General features: G+C 41.6%; 3 protein-coding genes across 3 annotated transcripts in view; all 3 read right to left on the minus strand.

The window, feature by feature from the left end:
• LOC120571354 (chromobox protein homolog 1-like) overlaps nucleotides 1-23,426 on the minus strand; it is a 91,570-nt gene that overhangs the window by 41,073 nt on the left and 27,071 nt on the right. The window lies entirely within an intron of this gene.
• Nucleotides 1-23,426, minus strand: part of LOC120571444 (zinc finger protein 271-like) — a gene marked incomplete at its 5' end in the record, with an annotated part of 35,678 nt that overhangs the window by 5,157 nt on the left and 7,095 nt on the right. The gene's annotated exons all lie outside the window — the stretch shown is intronic.
• On the minus strand, nucleotides 4,021-5,357 carry LOC120544519 (chromobox protein homolog 1-like). The gene is made up of 3 exons (XM_039778328.1): nucleotides 5,348-5,357; nucleotides 4,559-4,817; nucleotides 4,021-4,252 (listed from the first exon to the last, which is right to left on the minus strand). Exons 1-3 carry the CDS (start codon nucleotides 5,355-5,357, stop codon nucleotides 4,033-4,035), a joined length of 489 nt encoding a protein of 162 aa, XP_039634262.1. The 3' UTR covers nucleotides 4,021-4,032.

A 23,426-nucleotide genomic window follows, 5' to 3' on the forward strand; every position in this document is an offset into this window, starting at 1 on the left:
ACACAACTAGCTACCCCTTTACCAGTTTCTCTATCAGTTTCCACTTAAAACACTCCAGCTACACAAAATGATTCCTCCCCCACAGCATTTCAATGTAAAACTTACTCAAACCCTATTAAACCACTGCATTAACACAAACCAACCCCCACACACACACACACACACACACACACACACACACACACACACACACACACACACACACACACACACACACACACACGGCAAGAGGAGAAAAAAAAAGAAGTTGCGGGCTCATGTGAACGTGCAGCAGCTAGCAGGACGTTACCTTCAGTGAAGCAAACACACAGAAATCCAACTTACAGTTAGCGGTTAGTCCCAGAAACACAGCTCAAACACGAAAACCAAAACCAGTCACCAGCTACGGCAAAGTCCTCTTCAGCAGGGAAACACGCTGTCGTCCTCTCCGGTCCAAAATCAGTGTCCTCCGAACCAGCAATGCTCCGCTGTTAGCCCCAACTTTAGCTAGCTAGCTAGTCCATTAGCTCCAACTTTAGCCAGGCACACTAGCACAACGTTTGTTCTAAACCACGGCTGTTAGACAGGAAAAGTACCGTAGTGTAGCTACACCTCTTCAGCTTTGTTATTCCACTTAGATCTTCTCCAAGCTAACTATTCTAGCGTCTCTCGATGTTTCTCAGCGTTTTCTTTCCTCTTCTAGATTTGCGATCCTCTCCACTCTCCCGTGTCTCCACTCAGCCGTTTTGCGTGTGTGTGTTTGTTTGTTTGTGTGTCTGCCTGTCTCCGTCTGTCTGTGTGTGTGTGAATCGGGTTAGCTAGGCTACCGAGTTATTTTTCATTTGAATGTTTATGCCGCGTGGCCATAGTGGGATTCGTAATTTTGCTTCCGGTCTAGCTAGATCCGAAAGAATCCTTCATTAACTGTCTATGCGTTAATCGCGCGATAAAAAAAATGACGCCGTTAAAATGGGTTTGCGTTAACGCCGTTCATAACGCGTTAAACTGACAGCCCTAAAATAAACTGTGGGGTTTATCTGAGACATGTAAATGTATTTTAAAGTGTATTTCAAAGAGTGTTTTTTGATTGCGTTGGTTGAATATGGCTTCTGAAACAGGGGTACAAATTGAGTGTATTAATGCTGATGAGTTCACCGCGGCTGACAAGGGCGCAGTCAGCGGTGAAATGGAAACAGTTAACACAAAAAGCACTATTGGATAAATTGGAAACGCTGCAAAAAACCAGAAAGTCCAAATTAAACAAAGCATCTACTCTAAAAATAAAAATTCAAGAGTTGATGCAGGACAGAAAATATGAAACGGAGGTGCATTGTACTTTTGACGAATACACAACTCTGTGCGATGAAGCAAAGGAAATTCATACATCTTTGTTAAAACTTTTACCTCCTCCTTCAAGCTGAGGCAGAGAGAGCTGCACTTGAAGCTCGCGCCGCAGCCTTAAAGGAGAAGCACGCTCTGGAAGAGCAAACAGAGGAGCTAAGGAGAAAAAGGGAAAGGCTGGAGATCAATACGGAAATGGCCGCTTCTGATGCTAAATTAGCAGTATTGTCATCTTTCAGTCACAAAGCTCGCTCAAACACAGTCAAATGGGATGGAATCTTATTTTGAAAAAATTTTAAAAACCCCCCTTTCCTTAAAAACACCCCCCCCCCTCCCCAACCAAAAAAAAGGTTAAAGGACAAATTCACCACACTAAATCCACAAGCTGATGAATATAAACCTACTCTTCTGGACATGCAAGAACCACCACTCATGCAACAACATCCATTAATGCAACAACATGCATATTGGAGTGCAACAAAGAACAGCAGTCAGAATATTCATCTTGAAACGGCAAATCAAGGAAAACCATTAAGTGAACCTGTTTTGGACCCTCATGTGCAACTAATTAATCCAAATGTCAGTAAATCTGAACTACAATAAAATAAAATAAACCAGAAATGAAATGAAACGAAATGGACTCTATGCTTGTGCGATGGTAAGCAGGCCGTGATACTGAAAATAAATGGGTTACAACACCGAAATACAGACAAAGTGTGGACATTGATTATTGGCACGTAGAACACAAGCAAGTTCTCCCCTGATCTCACCATATTGGCCTAATGTAGGAGTGAGATTAAAGACTCTACACAAGGATTAGGCTACTAATCATTTGCACAAATTAACAGTTGTAGCTAGGGCTGCACAATATATCGTGAATGTTGCGTTAAACTGAAATGGGTCAACGTTGTGGTGCATTCAAAGTTATTGTAAAATACCCTTTTCTCATCTGTATTTGTCGTTTAACAGAAATTTCTCCATTTCTTGCGCTGTATTAAAGGAATATTTCACCGCTGGAAAGCTGAATATATCTTTAAATTGGGTCACTTATGTAGTAGAAATGTGAAAAAAAATTGAAATTGGTGCCTTCTAGGCCGAGAAAAGCCAGAAAATGTGTTTTGGTCTTATATGGATGAAAAACACCAAATCCCAGAATGCACCTGCTTCGTTGCTTTGAGTCCACTCCCAAGCCACGCCTACCGCTTGACAGACCGACAGAGGCATTTAACTCAACTCAAGCGTGTTTTATTGTCATTTCAACCATATACACGAAACGTTTCATCGTGACTCAAGTGGTGTTACACATTTAACATATATAAAAACGACATTATATAAAAACGACATACGAAACAGGCTACATTTAGTACACACACTTTATAGGCTCCGTAAAGTTCAGCTAACGCATACTAGCATTAGCGCTTGGTAAACACCGAGCATAAACACAGCCGTGAATTAGTGTGTAATGTAGAATGGTCGGCATTTAACAGTCACAAACTCCACCAGCAGTTAACAGTTAAATGGATACAAATCACCACATTTCTGCGCCACTCGGTGTTAACACAGCCCACCTCTTTTACCTGGCGACAGAGCATCTCTAGCTCGGAGGGCTAGCAGGCCTGGTAGCTGGACAGTCCGGTACACTATTCAGGCATGTTTCCACAACAACAAAAACACGGCAGTCTCTGAACTCACGTTGGGAGTGTTGTTGAAGTTGGATGTAGTCCAGTTTGTGGTCTAAATGAGCGGACACTTGCAAGCAGGATCCGTAAAGTTCAGCTAACGCATACTAGCATTGGTGTAGCTAAACACAGAGTATAAACACAGCCGTGAATTAGCGTGGAATGTCGAATGGTCGGCATTTAACAGTCACAAGCTCCACCAGCAGTTAGCAGTAGCTAGTTGGATTTTATTTCTACACCAGTCCGTTTAACACAGCCCACCTCCACGGGCCGGCGAGAGCAGCCTGGTAGCTGGATAGTCCCGGTTCCGGTACACTGTTGTTCAGGCATGTTTCCACAACAAAAACACAGCAGTCACTGAACTCACGTTGGGATTTTCGTTGAAGGAGGATGTAGTCCAGCTTGTTGTTTAATGAGCAGACACTTGCAAGCAGGATGGCTGGGACAGGTGGACAGCTAGCGTTAGCTTTCCACCTAGCCGATGAGGATGTCCCGTAGCCGGCTAGCGGCATTGAGCGACACCGCTGGTCTCCGTGCAGGTGAAGCTCACGTAGTGTGCCGAGTATCACGTCTGTAATAACGTTTCCTCCATATTCTCCGATCTGTACCGATTTATCCCGGTGGTACACACGTCTGGTAGTTTGAATGCAGATAATTGTTGTAAATGTTTTCTGCTGAAAACCGAAAGCCTGTTTAGCGAAGATTCAAGATGGCTGACAGTCGTTTTCATTCGGAATACCTCGGCCAGACTCGGCAGTCCAACCCCCTGTGGGCGTGTTGAAAACATACGGAAGTAGATCCTACTACTGGCTGTAGTCCTTTGCCTCTGGCCCAAAAATCTTCCAATGACGCAAAAATCGTCATTTTACGTCATCGGAAGATTTTTTCCAAGCCCCAAATGCAGAGATCTCTCGTCTCAGGGGGACATGAGGGAGGGAGGCACGGTCATTCAGAAATACTATCGGGTTTCTACTGATACAAAGCTGAATGCTAAATCGGTGAAGTATCCCTTTAATTTTCATTGATAATGAGATTAGATTTCTGGTACTTCAGTTCGGAGTAACCTCTTTCCTTGGCTCACCTCCTCCTTCTTCCTCTTGCTCCCTCGCTCCTCTGAGTCTCCAGAGGCCTCACTGACACCTTTCCTCTTGCCCTCCTTCTTCTCCTCCTCCTCCTCCTCGTGTTTCTGCATGTACTCTGTGATAAGGTCGGGGCAGTCCAGGATGTCTTGCGGCTCCCATGTGTTATCCTCACTGGAAAGGTGAGTACAAACAGAAGAAAATCTCATCAGGCTTTGTTTTAAGGCAATACATTCTCACTCTAATTGCTAATTGCTAATTCGTATTATTCTTTTTTCTATTGCCATTTTGTAAGGTTATTTGATGGTCTGCAAACAAGTGTCAAAATACCAAACCTTCAACTTTGAGGGCATGATACAATGCCAAAATTTATGCTGTAGATTATCTGAATTTCTAATTGAACAAGATAGATAAATATATATATATATATTTTTTTCAGGACAAAGAACACCAAATATTAATATTATAGACTCATACTACTCTGAGAACCCCTTCCATTTCAGCAGGAACTCTACTCTTCCCTTCACCAATCTGCGGTCCAAAACCTTCTCCACCACATACTCCTCCTCTTCCTCCTTCACTGCTGCTGCTGCTGCATGAGGTGCTGAAGGCTGTTCCTCCTCCTCGGCCTTTATGTCCTTCTTTCCTGCTAAGGTCGCCAGCTTGACGTCTGCCGAGGGCTCCTTTGGTAGACCCAAGGGGGAAACATGCAGAGATAATGATGCAAGGGTTAGAAGAACTAATGGGAGGTGGGAGAGAATTATAGTTCACCATGTTTTACTATATTAAAATGTTCTGTTTGAATTGAGAAAATGCAAGGGCTGATGAGGTGACCAATCCGTAGTACTTCAGAGTGTGAAGTATCTCCTGCATTAAAACTGAAATAACTACTAAAATGTAAGCCACAAAAGTAATTAACTGGAGCTACAAGCTACATGCACAGTAGCCTCAATCAACGACAGTTCATTTACCAGAAAATCGCCAGATGTTCCTCGCCTTGCAAAACTCAGTTCGTTTCGGGAAACAACAACAAACTTTGAGTTAGCGAGCTACATGCTGAAAATGGCAAGTTTTGAAAAAAACGTTTTGATTGTGCAACAAGGCAGGCCTGGTTGGTTCTTTCTGGGAATAATTGTAAAGATTTACAAAGAATATGTTTAACATTATGCCATTTCTTATCTAACTGGGATGTTTTGGGACCGGTTGTGGCAGGATTGCTGCGGGTGAAGTAATGTTACACAGGGTGATACACTGGTGAGAGCAAATTACGTTCAGCCATGTATGCAGCTCGTTTAAATAGCTCATTTTACCGTATTGTGTAAACAGTTAACTTCATTTTATATTACATGTGGTTAGGGTTGGGTACCGTTCACATTTTACCGTTGCCGGTACCGATACCTGAAATGTGGTTCCGGTACCCAACGATACCTTTTTTCGGTACTTTCCCTTTTTAGTAACAAAAGAATGTATTTCAGGTGTAAAAATAATTTCAAACCTATTTATCCTTGAGTAACTTTGCTCAGTCCGCACCTCTGTGTGTGTGTGTGTGTGTGTGTGTGTGTGTGTCAAAGCTGAGCCCTGCACTCTGTCAAAATGCAGATGGGGTTTCTTCTATCGGGGTGAAAATGTTCCACCTAAACAAGTTCCTTCCTGAGACTATTTTGCAGAGCCAAAGTTCTTGCGTCCAGAGCTTAGCGGCGCCCAAGACTAGGCCTGTCACGATAGTCAATAAATCGAGTTATCGCAAGATTAAAAAAAATTAGCTTGATAATTTTTCCGGCCGCGATAATTGCCATTTGCATGCTTGTTTGTTTTCCTTCTCTCTCTCTCTCTCTCTCTCTCTCTACCAAAGAGACTGGATGACCACTCTTGGTTCCTTAGCGTAGGAGGAGTGAACCCTCTTGTCAATTGCATGGTCTTTGTGTGGGGGGGGCGGCGCTTGTCAGTCGCATGGAGTTTGTGTGGGAAGGCGGGACTGCTTGCGGAGAGAGAGAGAGAGAGAGAGAGAGAGAGAAGACGCGAGTTGTGAGTTGGAGGAATACAAAAAGAAAAAGATGTAATTGGTTTCAAAGCCAAATGTGACAGCTGCAGTGTGGGAGCACTTCGGATTCAAACCGGATGACCGTGGTGAACCACTTAACCTGAACGAGCCGGTATGTCGCATTTGTTGTAAAACAGTAGCAACTAAAAGCGGTAACACAACAAACATGCATATGCACCTAAAACACAATCACCCAGTGCAGTTTTCCCAGTTGGGAAAAAAAACTACAACAGACGGGCCGTCTCCGTCTTCCCGACAGTACACAATCACTGGGGCGTTTAGTCGACAAACAAAGTACAAACAGGACAGTGCAAAATGGTGTGCACTCACCGACAGTGTAGTTCGCTTAATTGCTAAAGAGATGCTGCCCTTTAGTATCGTCGAAAAGCCGGCATTTCGACGAATGCTGCAAACATTTGACAGCCAGTACGAGTTGCCTGGAAGAACATACGTGTCACTAGAGGTGGGCGATATATCGTTTAGACGATAATATCCAAATTGTTGTCTGGACGATATGCAAAATTGGGATATCGAATATTTCATAATTTGTACAATCCGACCCCCCGAACATGAAAAGAGCTGAAGGAAGTTAAAGAGAAAACAAATAACGCACACTATAACCTTCTAAACAATTATATGTAACGATTTTAATACTGTAGGGGTTTGTTTGACTGTACATTTTTGTACAAAATCACGATTGTCCCGCACGAGAGTAAGCTGCTACTAGTTCTTACCTGTGCGTTATGACGTTCACTCATGTCAACAAAGATGGCGGTGCGCGATTGTGCAGTGGCTCTCCTGTCGGTGTATATTTATACAAGTACGTACAGCCACACTGAACTAATCAATACAGGACCACGATACAACACAGCCGTTACGAGAGCCTTCCAGGCGGCTCATAACATCCCGGAGGAAATAGCCTGACCGAGCCCTCCAGGTTGTTGTCGGCGCTAGCACACCGAGCTAGCTATCTACCGGCAGGATGAGAAAATAACTCCGGTACGACCAGAGGCGGAGGACTGCATTTTTGTGCACAATGAATGGAGTACCAACTGCAGGATCGTTGCCCAGCACGGCTCACCTGACCTGGAGCCCTGTCGGTAATATAGTGTACATTTTATTTACTACGAAAACAGCACACTGCCGTCTACTTAGCCCCCGATGCTAACGTTAGCACAAGTTTGGTTCACTGCTAACCATAGTGAACAAACTGAAGCGCGATCACCTGGATACAGGATACAGGGGACTTTAACAAGGCGTCCTTAAAGTCTGTTCCCCTCCAGCTTTCTCCCAGCATGTAGATTGTCTTACTAGAGGGAAGAACACACTAGACCATGTATACTCTAACATCAAAAAAGCACACAGAACTGCACCTCTCCGTCACCTGGGCCAGTCAGATCACATCCAACTCCTCATCCCAGCATAAATCCCGGTCAGAAGGACTATACAGCCAAGTAGAAGGACTATCAGAACCTAGTCTGACCCGGCCCTGTCCCAGCTCCAGGACTGCTTCCAATAAGGACATGGTTGTGTACAATATGTTACAGAACAGAGCCCTTTGTTTATTGTTATGATGTCATCTTGCTTGTACATTTTCCCAAGAGAACCACCAAAATAGCCTCCGAACAGGGCTTCTTTTAACTTCTAGAAGGATTTCAAAAATATCGTCTGAATATCGATATCTTGAAAAAAAATATCGAGATATTAATTTTTGTCAATATCTCCCACCCCTACGTGTCACAAACTGCAATTCCACAACTGTACAACAGCGTAAAAGATGACATACTACAAGAGATCAAAGACATCCAATTTTACTCTGCCACTACGGATATGTGGTCAAGTTCAAACATGACCCCCTATATGAGCTTGACTATACACTACAGTGCCTTGCGAAAGTATTCGGCCCCCTTGAACTTTTCGACCTTTTGCCACATTTCAGGCCTCAAACATAAAGATATAAAACTGTAATTTTTTGTGAAGAATCAACAACAAGTGGGACACAATCATGAAGTGGAACGAAATTTATTGGATATTTCAAACCTTTTAAACAAATAAAAAACTGAAATATTGGCGTGCAAATTATTATCCAGCCCCTTAAGTTAATACTTTTTGCGGCCACCTTTTGCTGCGATTACAGCTGTAAATTCGCTTGGGGTATGTCTCTATCAGTTTTGCACATCGAGAGACTGACATTTTTGCCCATTCCTCCTTGCAAAACAGCTCGAGCTCAGTGAGGTTGGATGGAGAGCGTTTGTGAACAGCAGTTTTACGTTCTTTCCACAGATTCTCGATTGGATTCAGGTCTGGACTTTGACTTGGCCATTCTAACACCTGGATATGTTTATTTGTGAACCATTCCATTGTAGATTTTACTTTATGTTTTGGATCATTGTCTTGTTGGAAGACAAATCTCCGTCCCAGTCTCAGGTCTTTTGCAGACTCCATCAGGTTTTCTTCCAGAATGGTCCTGTATTTGGCTCCATCCATCTTACCATCAATTTTAACCATCTTCCCTGTCCCTGCTGAAGAAAAGCAGGCCCAAACCATGATGCTGCCACCACCATGTTTGACAGTGGGGATGGTGTGTTCAGGGTGATGAGCTGTGTTGCTTTTACGCCAAACATAACGTTTTGCATTGTTGCCAAAAAGTTCGATTTTGGTTTCATCTGACCACAGCACCTTCTTCCACATGTTTGGTGTGTCTCCCAGGTGGCTTTTGGCAAACTTTAAACGACACTTTTTATGGATATCTTTAAGAAATGGCTTTCTTCTTGCCACTCTTCCATAAAGGCCAGATTTGTGCAGTATACGACTGATTGTTGTCCTATGGACAGAGTCTCCCAGCTCAGCTGTAGATCTCTGCAGTTCATCCAGAGTGATCATGGGCCTCTTGGCTGCATCTCTGATCAGTCTTCTCATTGTATGACCTGAAAGTTTAGAGGGACGGCCGGGTCTTCGTAGATTTGTAGTGGTCTGATACTCCTTCCATTTCAATATTATCGCTTGCACAGTGCTCCTTGGGATGTTTAAAGCTTGGGAAATCTTTTTGTATCCAAATCCGGCTTTAAACTTCTCCACAACAGTATCTCGGACCTGCCTGGTGTGTTCCTTGTTCTTCATGATGCTCTCTGCGCTTTACACGGACCTCTGAGACTATCACAGAGCAGGTGCATTTATACGGAGACTTGATTACACACAGCTGGATTCTATTTATCATCATTAGTCATTTAGGTCAACATTGGATCATTCAGAGATCCTCACTGAACTTCTGGAGAGAGTTTGCTGCACTGAAAGTAAAGGGGCTGAATAATTTTGCACGCCCACTTTTTCAGTTTTTTATTTGTTAAAAAAGTTTGAAATAGCCAATGAATTTCGTTCCACTTCATAATTGGGACCCACTTGTTGTTGATTCTTCACAAAAAATTACAGTTTTATATCTTTATGTTTGAGGCCTGAAATGTGGCAAAAGGTCGAAACGTTCAAGGGGGCCGAATACTTTCGCAAGGCACTGTACATAACTGCTGACTGGAGCCTGCACTCCAAGTGTTTAGAGACCAGATATGTCCCAGATAACCATACTGCTGACACCCTTGGAGAAAACCTGAAGTCTGCTGTAGCAGACTGGGGACTGGATGAGCACAAACTAGTCTGCATCACTACAGACAATGGTGCTAACATTGTTGCTGCAATAAGGGGTCTTGGCTGGCCATGGCTCAATTGCTTTGGCCACAACCTCCATCTCGCTGTGTCCCATGGTCTGGACAGCAACAAAGATCAGACAGCGCGTGCCATAGGACTCTGTAAAGGTTTGGTCAACACTTTCAACCTGAGCTGGCTAAAGAGGAGAGACCTGAGGAAGGCACAGAGTAAGGCCAATCTCCCCCAACACAGTCTAATACTGGTGAGTGATGTTTAATTCATTGATAGTTTAATTTGCAAAATAAAATATTTTTATTTTATAGTAGCCTGTAGAATAACCTGTATGTATCTAGTCTTTTAGTATGCACTGGCATATAATATAACAAACATATAAATTAATAATGATAAATAATGGACATGCTATTTGTTTAAGAATGTTGATAGACCGCTGGGGTAAGGGGTTTAAAAAAAAGAAGCAAACTGTCACTATTAACACTCATTTTTTGATGGTTGTTCATGTTCTGACTGTTGCTCATGTTCAAAAAAAAATGAATGTTGATAGATTAACTAATGAACAAGTACAATATTATCTTTCACACAGGATGTTGTCACACGATGGGGCACTAAGCAGAAGATGGTAGAGAGGGTGCTGGAGCAACTCCCAGCCATAAGACGTGTCCTGGTTGAAGACAGAAAACATAGCCACCTCAACCCAACCTGGCAGGATGTTTCTGTGTTGGAGTCCATCAACGCAGCAATGAAACCACTGGCTGACTTCACAGACATCCTCTCAGGGGAAAAATACGTCACAGTGTCCTCAGTTAAGCCTGTGCTGGAACTGATTAAAGACGACCTTCTCTCTCCAGGCCCTGATGACACTGCACTGACAGCCAGTATTAAACAAAACATGTGCAGGGTACTGACTGAAAAATACAGCTCACCTGCAATCCAAGTCCTCCTAAGAAAGGCCACCATCTTGGATCCAAGGTATCGTGGCAGCATGGAGGAGGCAGGTGCATTGGATGATGTCAAACATCAGCTTGTGCAAGAGCTACTGGACTTAGGACCAGAAGGAAGTGGAGAAGGTACCAGTGGTGAGAGCTGCAGCAAAGCCGCTGGAGGAAACAAGGATGAACCTACTGCTGCCGACACAAAAAAAAAAAAAGCGAAAAAAAAAAACAAACCAAAAAAAAAGAGGGGGGTGACCTTCTTCAAAACAGAAGAGCTCGTCATCTGAGTCCGGCCCAGGCTGCATTTCCAAAAAGAGTGCAGGCTGATGCAGAGCTGACCAACTTCCTCCAAGAAGATGCACTTGATGCATCTTGTGATCCCTTGATGTGGTGGCATGACAATCAAAGAAGATATCCTTTGATGGCCGAGTTGGCCCAAAAATACATGTGCATTTGTGCAACAAGCACCAGCTCAGAGAGAATGTTTAGCACAGCTGGCAACATTGCTACTCCTGAGAGATCCTGCCTTAAGCCACACAAAGTCAACATGTTGGTATTTCTTGCTCGGAATCTGCCATAAAATCTCTCTCTCTTGTCCTTGGTGGACATAGACTACAATTCACTTTTGCTTTATTTGAACACAACTTTATGCTGGAGAAACTCTTTTTTAAAAAGCTTTTTCCATATGGCCCATTGAGGCATCTTTTGCACTTTTTTGTTTACAAAGGCCCTAACTGGCAGTTTTGTCTGTTATGGAATGTGTCACTCTTTATGTCTGAGCCTAATGTTTAATATTTTTTGAAGTGCAATTTTTTTTACATCCATTTTATTTATTGTTTTTGGTTGTGTTTGGTATTTATTCCCGTGCATTTTTTCTTAACAGAGACAGAGTCCATTGTATTCATTGTTTTTGGTTGTTTTGTTCATTTATTGTGGATATTTAAAATGTCTTCCAGTTCCAGTGTTAAATATTCTTTAGAAATAAAATTGTATTGATCTTTGAAAAGGTGTAACTGGGTGGTTGACGTGAACTCAAATCCAAAGTGGAAAAAAATATATTTCTAAAATGTATGTCAAATGCCATATAATTATATTGCTTAATATGTGAATAACTCAAAACTGAATGTGTCCCTTTCTAATTCCTTATTTATTTTGCATTTTATTAACTTTTTTGTGTGGTAGTCCCAAATATTGTCCACCGGTGTGATACCATTTTTAATGTTAATATTTAATTCAGAGATTGTGTGACAGATAAGACAAATATGCACAATCCTTATCAATTTGTCCTAATTATATTCCCACATCAAAAATAACCAATAAAAATTCACAATCATGTTATTATCCTACTATAAGATGTACACATAGGGACTTTACCATTACGTCTGGATTATATTCATTATAATTAGTATAAAACCTAATGAATCTTCATTCCATCCTTATATGTGCATAGTGATGATATCATTATTATACTATTCAACACTTTTTACATTAATTTGTGCATTAAAATGCCTTTTCCACTTATAATTCTGTTTGTCACACCACAGGACATTCCGTCACACCATTGGACAACACAAAGTACCGGTACACCTTTGTTTTGTACAAAGTCACATTTATTATTTCTTGTTCAAATTAATTTAAAAAATCATTAAAATAAAGTTACAACTTCAAGTTCAAATGTTTTTTGTACAATAAAGTAAGAAGAAAGAAGAAGAAAACAACATTCCCATAAAAAAGACTTGGGAGCCATCGTAACATTTAGCAACATGACATGAACGTGTAAACAAAATTGACCAGGCTTATTACTTTTCTTGTTCAAATTTAATTAAATAGCCATAGGGCCTAATTGTCACTTTTCATAACCATACATGGAATGGACCTAAAAAACAAACTACTGTTTGGGTAAAATTCATTAAACAACCCATTCATAAAACAGCAAAACATCCTGTGGTTCTTAAAAATAATTCATAGTTTGTTATAATTGATTATTTTATTTATTTTATTTTATTTATATTCACTGTGCTGTACAACAGAGTACACCATGAAATACAAACAAAATAAAAAAGCAGTAGTGTTTTAGGGCGTTTTCACACATACCTCGTTTGGTCCGGACTTTCGGACTTTTTAGTTTGATCCGAACCAAAATTACAGGTGTGAAACCTCCCCCGGACCACGGTCCGGATCAAAAGACCAAATTTTGGTCCGACAAAAAGAGGTGGTCTCGGTCCGGACCAAACTGAACCATGATCCGGTTCGTTTATAGTGTGAAAGCATTTTTGGGATGGTTCGGACTTTCGGACCAAATACAGGAAGCTCTGGCAGGCTCTCCTCGTGTTACAAGACCGGGGAAGCTCCTTTAAGGAACAGCTCGGTGCTTAGTGAGAGAGAGAGGGTAAATGCGCTCCGAGCAGACAGCTGTCAGCTATCAGAGCAGATAATACATCAGCAGTTTATTTGTTAAGTGGTAGCCTAGTAAATGTAGGCTACAGTGTATGTTTCCGTTTGTCTCTGAATAAATGCTCCAGAAAGAGTTCCCGTGTCTTGCTTCTCTACATCACAACAAACAAAAAGAGCCGCGGCAGTAGGGGAGAGCAGCGGTCAGTTGAATAGCCGAAACTCGGACCCAGAGAGAGGATACGAGAGGACGGGGAAGCCCGTCAACAAACCAATCAGTTCTAAGTATCTGGAGACGCAGCTCACGTATGTGATGACGGCAGGACGTAGTTTTGTCACGTATAGATCTGTAGTGCGCTTGCAAAACTGCAGTGTGAAACCAAAACTTACCGGATCAAATGTATACAATGTAACAAAAACATGAACCTTGGTCCGGACCTTGGTTCGGACTTTCATGTGTGAAAACGCCCTTAGAGTGTTTAAGGACTCATCCTCCTCCTTTCACACCTCATTGAACAGCAGCCAGTCATATTTGGTGAGCTGGGCTGCACGCTGGTAGGGCTCTGGCTCAGAGATGACACTGACAAGTTGGTCCTTGCTGTACATAATGCAGTCTCGCCTAGCAGGCCACTTGAATATGTTTTTCCCGCCAATTTGCACCATGCAATTGACCTCAGTGTGCTCAGCATTTAGTTGTGTGATCTGTCCAACAAATGGCTTCTTGTCATAGCGGACAATGACGAATTTCCCTACAGTGTACTTGTCATCAAGCTCTTCCTTCTCTTCCTCTCCACTACTGGGACTCTCAGGCTGGGTCTCTTGGACTTCACAGGCAAGCGGTTCCTCTGAATCTTTTGACCGATTGTCTGGCCTCATCTTGCTTGGAGAGATGCAGTCGCACATCTCTGGGTAGCGCCAGAAACAGCTGAGAGCCCTATATAAGATCTCTCCTGCAGAGAAGGAAAGTATTTGGTGTGTGTTTAAGATGCCAGGTACTTTCGGGACAGACGGTGGCAACATCTCGTCGAACACCTGGATATCTGCCTCGTCGATCCATTTGAATTTTATGTTTGGGACCTCTTTTCGGGCTAGGAACTCATAGAAGTCCTTAGGGCTTTGTATGTCTTGCCACCCATGGACATGATTGTCTGCCATGCGTTTCACTGATCCCCCAACTCCATCGGGTGCACCTTTCCCATGGGCTCTCTCTGAGTAATTCCAGGTGATTCACGTCAGCCTCCATGTGTAGGGTACACTGCTCAAAAGGTAACAGTTTGCCTTGTTTCTGTATTGGGTGACTGGGCCATCACTCAACACATGAAGCGTGTCAATCTTGTGGCCAGAGTTTGCTATAATTTCCTGTACCACTGGTTTGAGATGGGCCCACACAGCACGTTCGTTGTGGCTGACAGAGTCAGAGATTGTGGCATAGGATTGTGAGCCTGTGGATGTGTAAGCCACTGCTGTATGGATGGATGCTGCTGCGGTTTCCTCCAAAATGAAATGACTGAATTTCTGTGTTCAGTTTGCAGGCATAATTTTCTGAAAAGTCCACATGCAGAACCATTTCGTTGTCTTTTAGATTTTCTTTAAGATGCCTGAATTTCTGGGCCTGGTGAAGCCAGTTGAATTGATGGATGGCAATACCCTCCAACTCTTTGTTGAAATCCTCAACCAGTTTTCGCATTGTACCATTTTCAGTTTTCTTCACCCAGTTTTTGTATGTTTTGTCTCCTACCACCACATCTTCCTTTGCCCAGTGTTCCCATCTAGCCCGATCATCTGGATTATATATGGCAATCTGGACTTCATCATAGCAGCACTCAGTGCATGTGCGCTCCATGCATTTCATGTTGTCAGTATTACAGGTTATGCTGGAGAGAAGATATGATAGGCTTTTTGAAGGTAGGATACCACGCTGTGACAAGGTATCAATAAGGAGACGCATGTTCTCATGTTGGTAGCAGGCACATGTATTACGATCATTTGCCTTGGCATCTGTAACATAAAATGGCTTATAGCGTAGAAACTGTCTGTAAGACATTCTATGTTTTAGTTCAGCTGTCTGGGAGTATTCCTTGTGCAAGTCCACCAAAGACTTCACAAGTACTCTCCTTTGCATTTTTTCTTTCCTTCCAACAGTGTCCTTTTTCCCCGGAAGAAGCCTGCTGCTCTCATCTCTTAATAGGAAGGACTCCACTTGTTTCTTCCTTTCTTGAGCAATGTTTCTTTGTTTTGACTGTTTTGCTTGTGTGTTTGTGTGTGCATTTTTATCCACATTCCGTCTTTGCACAAGGCAATGATTCTTTCGTCTAAACCTATCCGCTCTTCTTTTTTCAGCTTCAAGTTGCTTCATTAACTTCTCATTTTGCATTCTTAACTTCCTTAGTTGTTTGTTCACAGATCTTTTTCGTACTCTTTTGGGTGTACTTTGGTCTCTGGTGGATATCTCTTTAGGTGACTGTGTTGGTGTGCTACACAAAACAGGCACTGCCACTAGGGCCTCATTGATCTCTTCATGATTGAATGGCTGGTCATGATCCTGATCCTGAGGTGATGGTGGCGTTAGATCAAGGACAGCCTTAGTGGCTTTTTCCCTTGCCCTACATCTCCTCTTGGACTCTCTCCATTTTTCTTGTAGCTTTTTCCTTGTTGCTGGTGACACAGACTTCACACTGTGCTGAACAATTTTGCCGCATGCTTTCTTCTCCTGATATCTGTGGGGAAAATTATGAAACCAACCATGACTATTGTGATACGATGAAGCATTAATCACGTCATGAAACTTTTCAATTCTTATGCTAAAATAACTTTTGGTAGCTTGTCAAAATTACTTTCTGCATCTCTCTCTCAGGATGTTCTCTCTCCTCTGAGGATCTTTATTCAGCCTCTCCCTATACTTCCTGGTCCTTTCCTTGCTTGTCATCTCAGCCTCACGTTCAATGTGGATCTGAAACTAGCCTTAACAAAACAGAGTAGGAAGGTTTGACTTATGGTGTCCTACAATTCTGAGAGTAACAGAAAAAGGCAAAACTTGAAAAAAGAAAATGCAAACATCACTACTACAATTACCTACTAAAGGTTGGGAGGGAAGTTAGGAAGGGGATAGGAAGCAGGGAGGTTGGGAGGCGGGAGGAAGTTAGGAGCGAGGGAGGTAAGAAAGGAGGGAAGTTGGAAGGGGGGAGATTGATAGGGAGGGAGGTTGGGAGGTGAGATAGAGGGAGGTTAGGAGGGAGGGAGGTTAGGAGGGAGAGAGTGATGGTTTTGTACCCCTTGATAGAGCCTACATCCACAGGTGTGACAGCCATTTCCACCAGTGTGACGCTGATTTCATGTCACACTATAGGACAGTGCTGTCACACCAGTGGACGTTTTCAAGATCAAGGTCAGTTTGCGGCCTAGCTATATGAGAGACAGTCTTCAATCCTGACTAACAGTGTTAAGGTTTACATTATTTTCAATAGTCAATCAATATAAATTGATGAAAATTTTCAGATCAATACTTAAATTACGTCACACCAAAGGACTGCATAATGGATCCCATTTCCAACAGTGCACAGAAACAGCAATATTATGAAAATGTTTGAGACAGAACTCACCTTGTGTGCAATCCATGTGCTCCAGTGAGGTCTACTGTACTTCCTGGATGAAGAAGGGCCCCTCTCAGTAATAGGGTGCCCAAATGAATGCCCGTTTTATATCTACAGAATAGCGTCACACCAGGTGGACACCAGTTTTGCGGACAAAATGTAAAGTGTCATAATTATTCTAAATGGGGACCTTAAGACTTATAACCTTTAGTTTCATTAAGTTAACACTACTATAACATCTATTCAAGTACTTTAATGTATTTAGACTTATGTTTCATTTAATTCAAGTAGTTTTAAGATAAGCAACGCTACCCCGGACAGTCACGCCAGTGGACAAATGTCATGTTTAAAACAAAATATTTACATATTTGAATTATAATGCTCATTAATTACAGATGTATTAGTTCTGGAAGATTAAACTGTATATAAAAACAGATATTTTAATGAAATATTATAAATTTTTATTTATATTTGTCACCATGAACACAAAAATGGAGCGTCACGTCAACCACCCAACTGCATTATTATTCCATTATCATTATAGGCTATTAGATGAAAATGGTCTCAGAATGACAATATTATCGTTTATTGCGATAATTTCTGGGACAATTAATCGTCCAGCAAAATTTGTTATCGTGACAGGCCTACCCAAGACCATTGTGATTGGTTTACAGAAATGCAAACAAACCAAAGCGGTTTTTCTCACATCCCAGAATGTCTGAGTAAGTGCATGTGTGAGACCGCGCATTGATGTGTCTGAACAAAGGAACTAATTACTCTAAACCGTACAAGAACCAGACGTGAAAATCAACATAACAGGCAACAGTTTGTGACGATGGGTGAAAATATTTAGTTTTGTTTGGACAAAATATCATATTACTTTCACTTAAGTACGGTGCAGTAAAATCAATCAGATGTCCGTGATCTGCGTAACGACAGTACAGTGGGACGTTTGCCTTCAACAGAGCGACAGTAATAACCTAACATACCATCATTACTGAGTTTAAACTACATTCTCGGTTATGTTTGCACTGAATAACGCATTCAATAAACAGAAACATAACTTTTGCAGCACAATATTAGCTAGCTCACACATAAAATAGGACCCTGGTGAGTTAGCTTACTGTGGCTAACGTACATTCATAAATCCGGCATAACATGGTCCCGTACCTACAGGACCTCAGACTTACTTATTGATGCGCGCACAGAGTAGTGTCGACAAACTTAGTCCAATGAGGGGAGAAAGGAAAGTGTGATAGCGTTCCACTTTTAACGCTTTTTTGTCTCTCACTCAAGACCGCTGTGTCCAACGTTACTAGAAGGTAGAGCCAGCTACAACTGACAGGGGGAGAGAGAGATAAAGTATCACTACAGCCAATCAGCAGTCTGCTCAAAGCGATGGTCTTTTTCACAAATAGGTTGCACGTAAAGGGGGAAAAAGTAGCTTCCATTTAAGGAGCCCTATATCCTGTCTTTTTGTCTTTGCTAGTTTAAGACCGACACACTTGTCAATTTCCCGTCCAGCGCCCGCGAATAGGATTAGTGTGTTTGACAAGGTGGACGGGGGGGGGGGGCATCACGATGGCGGCTCTCCATATATATATATATATATACAGTGCCTTGCGAAAGTATTCGGCCCCCTTGAACTTTTCGACCTTTTGCCACATTTCAGGCCTCAAACATAAAGATATAAAACTGTAATTTTTTGTGAAGAATCAACAACAAGTGGGACACAATCATGAAGTGGAACGAAATTTATTGGATATTTCAAACCTTTTAAACAAATAAGAAGCTGAAATATTGGGCGTCGCAAAATTATTCAGCCCCCTTAAGTAAATACTTTGTAGCGCCACCTTTTGCGCGCGACAGCTGTAAGTCGCTTGGGGTATGTCTCTATCAGTTTTGCACATCGAGAGACTGACATTTTTGCCCATTCCTCCTTGCAAAACAGCTCGAGCTCAGTGAGGTTGGATGGAGAGCGTTCGTGAACAGCAGTTTTCAGTTCTTTCCACAGATTCTCGTTTGGTTTCAGGTCTGGACTTTGACTTGGCCATTCTAACACCTGGATATGTTTATTTGTGAACCATTCCATTGTAAATTTTGCTTTATGTTTTGGATCATTGTCTTGTTGGAGGACAAATCTCCGTCCCAGTCTCAGGTCTTTTGCAGACTCCATCAGGTTTTCTTCCAGAATGGTCCTGTATTTGGCTCCATCCATCTTCCCATCAATTTTAACCATCTTCCCTGTCCCTGCTGAAGAAAAGCAGGCCCAAACCATGATGCTGCCACCACCATGTTTGACAGTGGGGATGGTGTGTTCAGGGTGATGAGCTGTGTTGCTTTTACGCCAAACATAACGTTTTGCATTGTTGCCAGAAAGTTCGATTTTGGTTTCATCTGACCACAGCACCTTCTTCCACATGTTTGGTGTGTCTCCCAGGTGGCTTTTGGCAAACTTTAAACGACACTTTTTATGGATATCTTTAAGAAATGGCTTTCTTCTTGCCACTCTTCCATAAAGGCCAGATTTGTGCAGTATACGACTGATTGTTGTCCTATGGACAGAGTCTCCCACCTCAGCTGTAGATCTCTGCAGTTCATCCAGAGTGATCATGGGCCTCTTGGCTGCATCTCTGATCAGTCTTCTCATTGTATGAGCTGAAAGTTTAGAGGGACGGGCGGGTCTTCGTAGATTTGTAGTGGTCTGATACTCCTTCCATTTCAATATTATCGCTTGCACAGTGCTCCTTGGGATGTTTAAAGCTTGGGAAATCTTTTTGTATCCAAATCCGGCTTTAAACTTCTCCACAACAGTATCTCGGACCTGCCTGGTGTGTTCCTTGTTCTTCATGATGCTCTCTGCGTTTACACGGACCTCTGAGACTATCACAGAGCAGTGCTGCTTACTGCGGAGACTTGATTACACACAGCTGGATTCTATTTATCATCATTAGTCATTTAGGTCAACATTGGATCATTCAGAGATCCTCACTGAACTTCTGGAGAGAGTTTGCTGCGCTGAAAGTGAAAAAGGGCTGAATAATTTTGCCGCCACTTTTTCAGTTTTTATTTGTTAAAAAAGTTTGAAATAGCCAATGAATTTCGTTCCACTTCATAATTGGGACCCACTTGTTGTTGATTCTTCACAAAAAATTACAGTTTTATATCTTTATGTTTGAGGCCTGAAATGTGGCAAAAGGTCGAACGTTCAAGGGGCCGAATACTTGCAAGGCACTGTATATACATACATACATATATATATATATATATATATATATACACATATATACATACATACATATACATATAATATCTAGAGAAGGAAACTCGGCCTCTGTAAAAACAAAAGAAACACGTGAGAAAAAGCGTGGCAGATAATAGCGGACCGACTGAATGATATATATAGAAATATACATTTAGGAACTACTGCTCTTAACTGAAACCATCAGTCACTTGTCATTTGCAAAAACAAACAGTTGTGCACTTTGCATTAAAAGTGAGCAGTGGAAGTTAATATGACTTAGGACATTTATATTTTAGCCCATGAGAGAGAGGGAGATCGAGGAACAGAGTGAAAGAGATATTCATGCATCATATTCTAGCGTTATAGAAAATTGATCTTCATGGTAAATTTCCTGAGTAACATTATCTTCTGCTCACTTTTAAGGCAAAGAGTATAACTGTTAATTTGTGCAAATGATTAGTAGCCTGATCCTTGAATGGTATGATTATGATGGTTTCAGTTCAGAGCAGTGGTCAGTAAATGTAGATTTTTAGGCTGCTTACACATTCAGGCGGTCCGTGATCGTCTGCCTCGCTTTCTCTCGTTGTTTCATTACAGCGGCTGCGGCCGTGTTTATTTTTTTCACAAATAACGTGTTTCACGTTATCATACTTACACAAGAAGCTGCTGCTCACTCTGTATAAAGTATGAACAATGTGTATTCTCTATTTTAGCATCAGGAAATCGGTTATCAACCTCGTGGTCTGTTGAGGAAAGCCGCTAATCTATCCGAAATACTTGACCTTCTGTGAAGAATCAACAACAAGTGGGACACAATCATGAAGTGGAACGAAATTTATTGGATATTTCAAACCTTTTAAACAAATAAAAAACAGAAATATTGGGCGTGCAAAATTACTTTACTTTCAGTGCAGCAAACTCTCTCCAGAAGTTCAGTGAGGATCTCTGAATGATCCAATGTTGACCTAAATGACTAATGATGATAAATAGAATCCAGCTGTGTGTAATCAAGTCTCCGTATAAATGCACCTGCTCTGTGATAGTCTCAGAGGTCCGTGTAAAGCGCAGAGAGCATCATGAAGAACAAGGAACACACCAGGCAGGTCCGAGATACTGTTGTGGAGAAGTTTAAAGCCGGATTTGGATACAAAAAGATTTCCCAAGCTTTAAACATCCCAAGGAGCACTGTGCAAGCGATAATATTGAAATGGAAGGAGTATCAGACCACTACAAATCTACGAGGCCCGGCCGTCCCTCTAAACTTTCAGCTCATACAATGAGAGACATGATTGCACAGACGCAGCCAAGAGGCCCATGATCACTCTGGATGAACTGCAGAGATCTACAGCTGAGGTGGGAGACTCTGTCCATAGGACAACAATCAGTCGTATACTGCACAAATCTGGCCTTTGGTGGAGCAGTAGCAAGAAAAAGAAGATTCTCTTAAAGATATCCATAAAAGTGTCGTTTAAAGTTTGCCAAAAGCCACCTGGGAGACACACCAAACATGTGGAAGAAGGTGCTGTGGTCAGATGAAACCAAAATCGAACTTTTTGGCAACAATGCAAAACGTTATGTTTGGCGTAAAAGCAACACAGCTCATCACCCTGAATACACCATCCCCACTGTCAAACATGGTGGTGGCAGCATCATGGTTTGGGCCTGCTTTTCTTCAGCAGGGACAGGGAAGATGGTTAAAATTGATGGGAAGATGGATGGAGCCAAATACAGGACCATTCGGAAGAAAACCTGATGGAGTCTGCAAAAGACCTGAGACTGGGACGGAGATTTGTCTTCCAACAAGACAATGATCCAAAACCTAAAGCAAAATCTACAATGGAATGGTTCACAAATAAACATATCCAGATGTTAGAATGGCCAAGTCAAAGTCCAGACCTGAATCCAATCGAGAATCTGTGGAAAGAACTGAAAACTGCTGTTCACAAACGCTCTCCATCCAACCTCACTGAGCTCGAGCTGTTTTGCAAGGAGGAATGGGCAAAAATGTCAGCTCTCGATGTGCAAAACTGATAGAGACATACCCCAAGCGAACTTACAGCTGTAATCGGAGCCAAAGGTGGCGCTACAAAGTATTAACTTAAGGGCTAAATAATTTTGTACGCCCAATATTTCAGTTTTTATTTGTTTAAAAGGTTTGAAATATCCAATAAATTTCGTTCCACTTCATGATTGTGTCCCACTTGTTGTTGATTCTTCACAAAAAATTGCAGTTTTATATCTTTATGTTTGAGGCCTGAAATGTGGCAAAAGGTCAAAGTTCAAGGGGGCCGAATACTTTCGCAAGGCACTGTATATTAATTAAACTTCTAACAACAATATGGACATCAGTCGTCATCCAGCAATATAACAGTAATAATGTCACATGAATAATTATTAAAATAATGTGATCATTATTTTTATAACTTTAAATAATAACAGTACTTAAATGAACAGCAATATGCACCTGTTGTATTTTAATCCAGGCTGATACCAATAGGGTAAAACAACTGCTGGGTGATCAGAAAAGGCTCCAGGATTAAATAAATCCTGGCTGTTAGCCTGGTCGGGAGCAGGCTAGCTGCACAGAATAAATTTCCATGGTGATTTATGTGCCTCTGCTTTCGTGAAACTGAGTCAAGGCTTAATTCATCCAGGATAACTGGGAAATCCCGGCTTAATCCCTTATCTTAGTTTTGTGAAACAGTCCCCTGGTCTGTTTCCTGCTGCTCCATCATTCTTTAGTGTCCTCTATAAACAGTTTGCTTTCTATTTTCTGACATCATCAGTGTCTTTGCTTTCAGTCTGAACAAACAGAATTAACAGATGATACACAGAGTGTTGTGAATATGTTACATTTCACATTAAATTCTATGAGGAGAACTCTGAAGAAAGTTGTTTTTACCCATTTATTTGTGTCATAAATTGTAACACTGTCTTCCTCCCAAAATATGTATCTGTGTGTTAAATATCATTTTTGGATAACACTCTTATCAATACATTACGGTAATAGTGTTGGTTGTTATATTTGAGGTATTACAGTTTCTCATACCTACATGTATGCCATGTATACCAGTTCACTTGTGTGTAATGATGGAGACGGATGAACAGAGCCGTGAACATGTATGGAATAAATAACGATATAAAACAGACGCTCCGCTTATACTTTCACATCAAGTTCAAGTCAGTTAACTTAACACCCCCCATCCATTTTTTTCACAAATCTCACCCTAAGCTCACATTTTATACTTTTTAATCCTCAATTCAAACTACAAAGTAAAATGAAATTAGATTGTATAATAATATTAATCCTTAGAGTTTTTTGGGACAAAGAGTCTATGTACATGAAGGATTGTTTGTTCCATAATGACAAAACTATCAGATCTGCAGAGGGTCAGTTACTGGCTTGTAAGAGAACTAAAATCCAAACTCTAAGAGTCTGACTGGCCAACAGGAATAAAAGACGGGAAAAGCAATAAAATGAGACAGCCATTAG

Source organism: Perca fluviatilis, chromosome 2, assembly GCF_010015445.1.
Source record: "Perca fluviatilis chromosome 2, GENO_Pfluv_1.0, whole genome shotgun sequence".
Lineage (NCBI taxonomy): Eukaryota > Metazoa > Chordata > Actinopteri > Perciformes > Percidae > Perca > Perca fluviatilis.